This window comes from Macrobrachium rosenbergii, chromosome 12 (genome assembly GCF_040412425.1).
Source record: "Macrobrachium rosenbergii isolate ZJJX-2024 chromosome 12, ASM4041242v1, whole genome shotgun sequence".
Lineage (NCBI taxonomy): Eukaryota > Metazoa > Arthropoda > Malacostraca > Decapoda > Palaemonidae > Macrobrachium > Macrobrachium rosenbergii.
In genome coordinates this window covers 75,586,341-75,596,775 of record NC_089752.1, presented here as the reverse complement: position 1 = coordinate 75,596,775, position 10,435 = coordinate 75,586,341, and the positions used below count along the sequence as shown (strand labels likewise).

General features: G+C 36.3%; 1 protein-coding gene across 1 annotated transcript; it reads right to left on the bottom strand.

Moving 5' to 3' along the window:
* Nucleotides 1–239: 239 nt before the first annotated feature.
* Nucleotides 240–1,046, bottom strand: LOC136844085 (zinc finger MYM-type protein 1-like). Its single transcript, XM_067113097.1, has one exon. The coding sequence runs from the start codon at nucleotides 1,044–1,046 to the stop codon at nucleotides 240–242; it is 807 nt and encodes a 268-aa protein (XP_066969198.1).
* Nucleotides 1,047–10,435: the final 9,389 nt, after the last annotated feature.

Sequence of the window (10,435 nt, the reverse complement as noted above, 5' to 3'; positions counted from 1 at the left end):
TCACTGAAGTGTGGCAAAATTTCACACAGAGAATTTGAGTAAAGATACCCTTTCACTTTATTTGCAGTATTCAAATCCACGCCTTCCAGATTGTGAAAAATGGCAGTTTCAGCCATTAGGATGTCTTGATCCACACTGTAGAATTCAGACACTGCCTTGAAATCATCCTCTACTACGTTCCCTAATATCATTATTGCCAGGGTTGTCAGGATATGTGTATCCCTGCTTGCAAATCTCTCTCATCTCATTTCAGTGAGAACTCTGTCTAAGGCATCATAGTAAGCAATCCTGGCTCTTTGATGGTCTGTAAAGGAGATGGGTTCTTCAGGAGTTTCTCCTGAGAGTGCTTGCAGCCTCTTGGATGGTTTCTTTTGGCGCTTTTTAGTTTCCAACTCTTCAATGTATGGTTCAATTTCTTTCATGTTTATTGCATTTTTTCTGGCTTTTTCCCAAATGAGAGAAAACATATCTTCCTCCCTGCACTTTTTGAGGGTTTCTAGTGTAGCATCATAAGTGATCTTTGCAGTCATCATGTCAACATCATGACCCTGCAGGTATCTAGCCAGGGCATTTGTGTTGGAAAAGATCACTTTTAAAGTGTGCAAGCCAAGGATGAACTGGAACTCAAGCATAGCTTTGACAAGACTCTTTGCATCCACAGAAGTTTTGGCATCTTTTTCCTTAGACAACTCTATTAGAGCAAGTAGAATTCTTTCAGGTTGTTGCTCTACAGCTTTCACAGCCTCCCATCTACAGGACCAACGTGTCTCACTTAGAGACTTCAATTTGATGTATGGACTGTATGGTGTTGGGTCAATATCTGGCATGTGTACAGAATAGAGAACATTCTCTCGCTTAGGTGTATTGAAGTTGTGGATGGACTGGACAACTCCAAGAGCATTCCTGATGACAGTATTTTCCTGCAATGTATCCTGTAGTGCAAGGTTGAGTAAGTGCCCATAACAGTGGACATAGATGGCCTTGGGTGCAATCTCTTGCACAACTTCTTGCACTCTTGTAGCCACACCTTTCTCTTTGCCACTCATGTTAGATGCCCCATCATAGCACTGGCCAACTACATCCTAAATTCTCAGCTCCATTTTGTGAAGTATATCCAATACCAGTTGGAAGAGTGCCTTTCCCTTTGGAGACTTTACTTCAAGGAAGCCAATGAAGGTTTCTGCTGACTGACCATTGTGTACAGGGTGTTTCGAAATTAGAGGTCCCCCGCCCCAGCCTCTACAACATAAACTAAAATTGATATGGAGAAAAACAAAGTAATTCAGAACAGGTATTTATTTAAGTTTCTCTCTGAGTATTTAATATTTTGTGTGGCCTCCATCTGCTTGTACCACAGCCTGCATTCTTGAGGGGTATGATTTCAGCAAATTGCAAAAAAGCTGAGACTCAAACTCCATTTCCCTGAGCACTTCAGTCACCTCTCTTCGCAGGTCGTCCAGGCTTGGTATACCATCATAGTTCACGGTGCGTGCTTTGACATGAGCCTTTAAGATACTACCGATGTTTTCACACGCATTAAGGTCAGGGAGCTACCTGGAAATTCACTTGACGAGAAGAAATCGATACCACTGTTTTGAAGCAGCTCCTGTGTCTGAAGAGCCTTGAAACATGGTGCCTTATCATGCAAAAATGTGACTTCTTCAACAGATTACACATTTTCAGGATCCTTGAGGAAAGGAAATACTCCACCAGTAAGCACAGTTTCTCTGAAGTATTCGCCATTCCATGACTGTCCTTTTTCTTTATTGATCCACATTAACCATTTGGCTGTGAAACAGAAAAATTCCCAAACATTCAGGAAATTTCACAACATGGCAATATCGCACGTCATCGCTGATATCATTCAACTTTGCAGCCCAAATGATGTCATTTTTATGATCTGGCTTCCTGACTGTGTAAATGAAGAATTCATCTGATGCAGCATCATGGAGAAAGTCAGCTTCATCCCAATCTTTAAGAAATGAACCACAAAACCATGCACAGTCTTCTCTCTGTTGCTGAGTGATGTTGGGCTTGCCGATAACATGAAATGGCTTAATACCAGATTTTTTCAACTCACGATATACAGCACTATAACTTTTCTTCTTTCCCTTTTCGTTTCTAGTTCAAGCGCCAATTTACATAAAGACTTTCTTGGTCTACCCACTGCCTCAGCTATGATGTCTTTTGACTCCTGAGAAACGACTTCAGGCCTTCCAAGATTCTCACTCTTTTCACGATGACAGTCATATGGATTTTTGTTCCAGTTTCTTTTAACAAAGGATTCATCTCTTTTAATGTATTTAGCTATCCAGGAACATGAAATGAAGGATGCACCAGCATCCCTGTCCTCTCTGAAGGTTATAGCCCAGATTTGGTCAATCCATCTGATTTCCTCCAAGTCATTAGCCATGGCTGTATCTAACTCTGTCACTCAGTCTGAATATACAAGAAATGTAAAATGAAAAATGACTTAATAGAAACTTAAAATAATGTACTTGGAGATAGGCTATAGCAGAAAATGTCATAACTTTCCATTTGTTCTGTGGAGGGGGGGCTCTAATTTCGAAACACCCGGTATATAGCGCAAACACACAGACACTTGCTTCTTGTTGCTGACATCTATTGTTTCATCTAATATGATGCCAAACTTCCAAGTTTTTCCCACAGCTTTAGATATGTCCTTTAGAACAAGGTCAGATGCAATATTTAGAATCTCATTCTGGATGTTTGGTGAGAGCCATGGGATGTCCCTACACCGAAGATGCAAAGCTTTTATCAAGTTTCCTCAATTTACATCTGAATCCTGTCCAATGTTGGACCTATCTTCTGAATGCCCTCTTTGAGGAATGTTTTGTTGTGCAGTGAGAAGGATGGACTCGACAATCACTCTGAGACAGGCTCTGTTCTTTTGGACCATGTCTCTGTGAGCATTATGAAGTTGGACCAAAACTGACGCTTCTTGTCTTTTGTTTATCTTCAGTGCAATCCATTTTGACATGACTAATTTGTGACTGTTGCTCTGAGCATGCTTTGCCAGTCTTTCAGGCTTTTTCCAGTTGCTGAATGCAAAGGAATGGTCACTGAGAATTTTTTCACAGGGGAAGCACACAATTGACTTTGTTGACATTTGGAAGCTGGTTCACGAATATTTCTTGAAGGGATCTGGGTTGAAGTCTCTTCTTCCCTTTTCATTAGGAAGTCGTTTCCTGTGATATTCACCTAGAATAGTTTGATTTGGACCATCTAATATTTCAATATCACTCACTGCAGATTTCTTCACTGAGCTTCTAACATATTCTATAACTACCATACATATTACTTACATATACTCTCAATTGTAATGGTAATTCACATGCGATTATTTATTATTTGGTTACAAATACAAGTTTATATTTATTTTTATTCTTATGCCCAAATATCTCAACCATTTGCCCGATAAGAGTATTTTTACTTTTATTCTTGTTATTTATTTTTTTTTTCTTATTTATTATTATTTTTTTATATAAAAAAAATTCCTTCCCTTAATGCCCGAATATCTCGACCGATTTGCCCAAACTTTAGCCGATTCCGCCAGGGGGAGAGGGGGCGACAATTGCCCCCCTGGCCGGTACGCCTATGTATATACAGAAAGAGGGAGTTATCTTGAAAATATATGTAGGTCTTTTAAGTTTTAACACTAAACTTTATTTCTCTCTCTCTTCTGTTTATATGTATGTATATATGTATATATATATATATATATATATATATATATATATATATATATATATATATATATATATATATATATATATATATATATATATATATATATATATATATATATATATATATATATATATATATATATATATATATATATATATATATATATATATATATATATATATATATATATATATATATATATATATATATATATATATATATATATATATATATATATATATATATATATATATATATATATATATATATATATATATATGTGTGTGTGTGTGTGTGTGTGTGTGTGTGTATATATATATATGTATATATATATATATATATATATATATATATATATATATATATATATATATATATATATATATATATATATATATATATATATATATATATATATATATATATATATATATATATATATATATATATGAGAGAGGAAAGCAGCAGTCATGGAGATATATTCATATAAGGAAGCAAGAGAGATGTCTTGTGGTAGGGGAGACCGGGGCTAGTTGGCACACTTTTTACAATTTTAGTTATTAGGAATAGAAAACAAACATATTTACAAAATTCTTATCATCATTGAAAAAAAATCAACATTCTTCTTTATCACAGAGCAAAAAAATTGTGGTTTGCTCTCAGCATAAGGTAACAGTAAGTTTTAGAAAAAAATAACTTTTTGTGCCAACTTACCCCGTATATGGGGTAAGTTGGCACACATTATGGGGTAAGTTGACACATTGATAATTATAAGAAAATATTACATTGCATTTAAATCAAATAACAAAAATATATTCTGAATTTCTAAAATACAAAATATAAGGCATCATTATCACTTCAGATCATCATGTGAGTTGCAATTGTGGCAAGTGTAAAATAAATCAACGTCAGTGCAGTCTTCATGATCCCGCATGTTACATACCCTGCACTGGATCCACACTTCTCCTGCCTTACTTTTAGAAAATAGTTCTATGCACACCAAACACAGGCTGTATTCAACTGAGTTGTCGTCTGATTCAACATGAGCGGTTCTTAAACTATGCTTGGGAAAAGAGGCTTCTTTTTATCTTTGGTGTTTTTTATTCAATTTCTTTTCAAGCGCTTTTTTTTTTTACTGGCGTGTCAGTTAGAATAGCAGAACCACGTTTCCTCCTATTCAGTGAATTTTTCCTTTCTGGTACCTGCCTTAGGGAATGGCCTCAGTTCTGCAGGTGAAGTCACTGTCTTCCCAGTTACTCCAGAAGAAGATGGTGTGGGTTCATTCCGCTCTCCAAGGTGATCAATTTACCGTGGGCTTCTCCATCAAGAACTTTTTGAATTCCATTGTTGTCTGTCATATTACAAGACTCTGCATCACGCTGATGACTGGTCTGAAGCCCTTGTGTCTCTTTTCGGACATCTCCCTGTGATCGATCTGTTACATACACACCCATAAAATCAGAATCTTGAAATGGTCTGCATTCAAAGGTGAAATTCCAGCATTCCTAAACCCAATGAAAACATTAGAATGAGTGACAGCAAGAGGTAAAGCTTTGGAAACTATACCAGGAATGTCATAGATGGTCATAGTTGATCCTGGATTACTAGTCAATCACGAAGCACATGCTCTGTTAACACATTTCTTCAGAGGTCTATAAACACTAACATCCAGGGGCTGCAACTTGTGAGAGCAGTGGGGAGGAAATGATATGACGCTAATCTCATTATCCTTACAAAATTCCAGGAACAAAACGTAAACTATAAAAAATAAATAGACTTATCATTTTTATCAAATAGTGTGGAGCAAGTCGGCAGGTGTGCCAACTTGCCCCATTTTTTTTTAGCCAACTTGCCCTATCCCTACCATTTGGTACAAAAACACTTTCCAGTCCATACCACGAAACCTTGAGTTATTAATTTTAATGGTATAGAATCTTTAAATCATAAGGAAAACTATGCAAGAACTGGAAAAAAATATTCTTTCATGAATGCATAGATGTTATAGCAAAAACACAAAGATAACAAAATTTACTTACTACCGTCAAAATCAGACTTTGTCTCATAAATTCAAGCTCTTACTTCTACTGTCTATGGAATTTTGTTGGTAAATGAGGAACCACGTGGCATTTACACAGTATATGTATTCAAATCATCTATTGACAAACATGAAAGTTCTTTAGAGTGTGCCAACTTATCCCTGTAGCCAGCTAGGCCCGGTCTCCCCTAATTACCCAAAACTTTATTAAGCGACGTTTCGGGATCCAGCCCCATCATCACAGCTGTAAAAAGACGAAGACACATAAAAGATATTAAAAAGACTTCCTAATAGACAGCATACATTTATAATAAAATTCACAAAAAAACACAAAGCGCTAAGATAATTACCATTTCAAGTGAAGTGAAGGTGAAATGTGACTAGAAGAAGAAGCGCAAGGTCCCAAGTAAATATGGGTATGCCAGGTAAAGAGGGGTAGTGGGAGTTTGGTTGTTCAATTTTGGAACTTGTTTTTATGAAAAGTGATTCGAAGACAGGAAGCTGTTAAGGGGAAGAAGCCTGTTTAATTATTTTAAAATGTTTATATTCTATATTAAATTTGCATTTCTTTGTATGTTCTTGGATATTTGAGAACTCTGGAGATGACAACCTGACACCTTTTCGATAACTCACCCCCTGTCGCCATCAGTGTGGACCTTTAGAAACCTACGGGGGGCCCCGCCATGATTTCCCAAACTACATCTGGGACACGAAAATGTATAGACCGCATTGGGTGTCAAAAGAGGGCTCAGTTTTTTTTTTTATATCTAAATAGTTACCCAATAGTTAATGTACTCTAGAAGCTGCGGTAAGTCCTGTGTGCACTTGTATGTCACTTTATTTTGACTTTTGATACTGTAAATATGTTCTGGAACATTTATTAAGAGGTGGCGTGTCGGGGATCATGATCATTTGTCCACCATATTGAATCAAAGATGGCAGTCATTTTGGACCCTGTTGCTAAATAGCTCAGTTTTATAATGCTATAAACGTAGGCATGTTATATCTTGGCTGAAAGGAAATTTGATGGTGAATAAAATTCTAATGGAATTTAAGGATTAAAATAAATCTTCAAGAAAAAATTTTTAGTTTTTCGACACATATATTGAATTACAAATGGCGGAGTTTTGGGTCCTGGCTTATGATATTATAGAAATAGAGTTCCGCAAATACTGTAATGCTCACTTTGTAAGAAATTTGATAATAATATTATTTTAGAATTGAAGGGCTAAATTGGGTTTCTACAGACAAATTGGAAATTTTATGCCTTGATTCCTATGATCTAATATTTTTTTACTAAACATCAAAATTAAGAATTTCCACAAAAATAACACGTAACTCGCATTTTCACAAAAATAACATGTTACTCCATACGTATACTTCATCACTAATAGTAATACAAATAGAAAACTGAACACCATTTGATGTGCATACAGGGTACTTGCTGGTGTTATTGATGTTGTTCTCAGTCCCTTCATGGTTGTTCTGGATTCAGCGGATTTTTGCCTCATGAACTACTTCACATTTACAAAAACGGCAGAATGCAATTTCACTCTGTCGATATGAGCAAACTTTTGGTCGGACACACTAAACAGTTGCAAGGAGCTGGGAACTCATCTGGAATGGGTGCTTCTGCCATGATTACTGGTAACAAATGTTCGTCATCAGCAAGCATGTATCCATAGTCTTCAATGGATGGAGCATGAAGTCACATGCAGCAAAACTCTTGAAGTTGTTGAAGTTAAAGGAAGAATGAAAATAGTTAATGAAAGTAGCATGAAGAATAAAAATATTTCTCCATATAATGTTTAAAGGGAAATTAGAAATACAATTGTTTGATTTTTTGAAATTTAGGTTGTCAGTCCAAGAGCTGGAGCACTTTTGGAAATTCAGATATTAAGGCAGAGAAAAGAGGGAGTTGGAGTGATTGGACAGCAAGAGAAAGAGATCCAGACAATAACGGAGATGGAGTACAAGGATATAAAGGTGGAGCTGGAGGAAATCCCACAAGCGCACTAAGAAGTAATAGTTTGAATGGATGGACAGCAAACCAACGAAATGAAGTGGGTATGGAGGTAAAATCACTAGCGGATCCAGAAAAATGTCATGGGGCACCAATTTTCATATTACACACAGACACACATTCACACACACATGACCACACATATATTATATATATATATATATATATATATATATATATATATATATATATATATATATATATATATATATATATATATATATATATATATGTATGTGTGTGTGTGTGTGTATATGTGTGTGTGTGTGTGTGTGTGTGTGTGTGTGTGTGTGTGTGTGTGTGTGTGTATACTGTATATGTATGTGTATATATATATTGTTACGTGTAGGGTCTCGGCTGATCATTTATTATTCAATTTACGTAATTTTTACGGCCCTGCAGACCAAGAATACACGTAACCTGCCACTTGAAGCCAAAAGTTAACCTCAAAGACAGTCGTTAATTAGCCAAAGGTCGCCAGTTAAGGGTAATTAGCCTTAACAAAGAATATTCAAGGAATAAAGACTTTATGATGAACGTCCTCCAACTGCGAACGCATACAAGAAGCTCTACTCGTGAAGATTAAATTAGATTTCAAACACAAAGGTTCTTCCCAACATTCGACCGCGAGGCATACAAAAGCATCGAGACTTAAAACTGTTTTGCTTACCCTAACCTAGGTATTTTACTGGAATAACGGGGTTGAAGTTATAATAATTTGGCTAATCTAGACTTCGTAAACACATATACCATAAGTGGTGGCTGAAGGAAGAAAACAAAGGAAATTTGAAATACAGAAGAAGTTACTAGTCAATCGACAAAGCTTCAAGAAGAATCGGACTTACCGTGAACGTCGAGTCGCTGCACAAACGAGGGACCTCAGGAGTCGGAATTCTGGCAGTCTTCCCAATTCACTAATTAAGATAGACGTAGGAGTAAAAGTGATAAAGAACAAAGAATATCGTTCGGGCACGCGCGCAGCGTCACCCTGGTTCCGAGACCGTTTCTCTCTCTCTGACCTCGCTCGCGTTCCCGCAAGGTGAGGCAGACTTTTGACATACCGCCCCGGGCAATCCGACCTCGACAAAGGCATCGCCGAATGCATAGAATAGAGAGGAAGATAGCTTAAGGCCACCATAACTAGGGGTCATTGAGTGTAAACCCTCTCTGAGGCTTAGGTTCCTAATGCCCTAGCATATTTTGTTTTTAAAACTGCCCAGCCTATGCGCGGCGCCATCTGTCTACTGCTGTGATCGTTATTTTGAATTGCCTAGCCTACCGGCGGGGCAGAGATGTTCTCTGTCGAGGTCAATCTGACTAATATTCCTACACCTAAGTACATCGAGGGTGAACAGCAGTGATATTTATAAAAAAAAAAAAAAAAAAAAAATATATATATATATATATATATATATAATATATATATATATATATATATATATATATATATATATATATATATATATATATATATATATATATATATATATATTTATATATTATACAGTATTGTAACAATGCTGTACATGATTTAAACATCAGTGGACTAGAAACTGTTTGCCCTTAGGCATGTTAAATGTTATGTACTACACACAGCAAGTACTGCACACGGCATCTTGCTGCAACAACAACAAACGTAAATTTTAAACTGTTGCCTATTTTATTTGCAAGTGATAGAGTATCCTACTGGTTTGGCAATAAGAGAGAGAGATGGGTGAGTTTACAGAAGCTACTGGAAAATGCTAGGTTTACATGAAGTATTTCTGTCTTATTATAACATAAAATATTTTCTTCAGCATATCATTCAGTATTTAAGTAGAAATTATGAAATGGACAGCAAAGACCTATTCTATCAGGAAATACCGAATCCATTATTATTATCATTAAGATTATTGTTATTATTATTGTTGTTATTTTTTTCTCAAAATTTTATTATTATTTCAATAATAGATTTTCAATATTTTTTCCCATTTTTATATTTCTCATTTATGCTATTATTATCTAAATCTTCAGTACTATTATTTTGTCATAATTTTTCACCAGGGGGAGGGAGGCACGTACCCAGGTGCCCGCCCATCTCCCCTGGATCTCCTAGTGAGTAAAGTAATAAGCTACAATAGTGGATCCGTCTAGAGAAAGAACGAACGCTGCAGACACCTTTTAATAATCCCACGACTGGGAATATAATTGTAAATTTACATTTATTCGTATCCGCATAAAAGGGAAAATTTTGCATTGAGCGAAAAGTCAATTAATCACAAATGATGGCGTTCAGACACAACCTGGCATGACTGTGTGCATTGGGGAATCATTAATGTACTGGATCTCAATGGAGCTCCGCCGAATATTCTTGAAATCGAACATCATAAAAAGAGAGAGCAAACGAGGCTTTCAGCTGTTGGTTAATGGAATGCAGTTTTACGACTTTCGCCAGGATGGAGGAACGTCGTAGGAATTAAAATTAAAATGCCTGAATAAATTTGCGCACTTCTTTAAGTGAATATGTGTGAGCGCTCTCTCTCTCTCTCTCTCTCTCTCTCTCTCTCTCTCTCTCTCTCTCTCTCTCTCTCTCTCTCTCTCTCTCTCTCTCTCTCATATGTCCCAGGTCTAACATTTGGGCGAGACGGACGCTTCATGGCCGGTATGTTCCATTGGGCCTTCGCTGA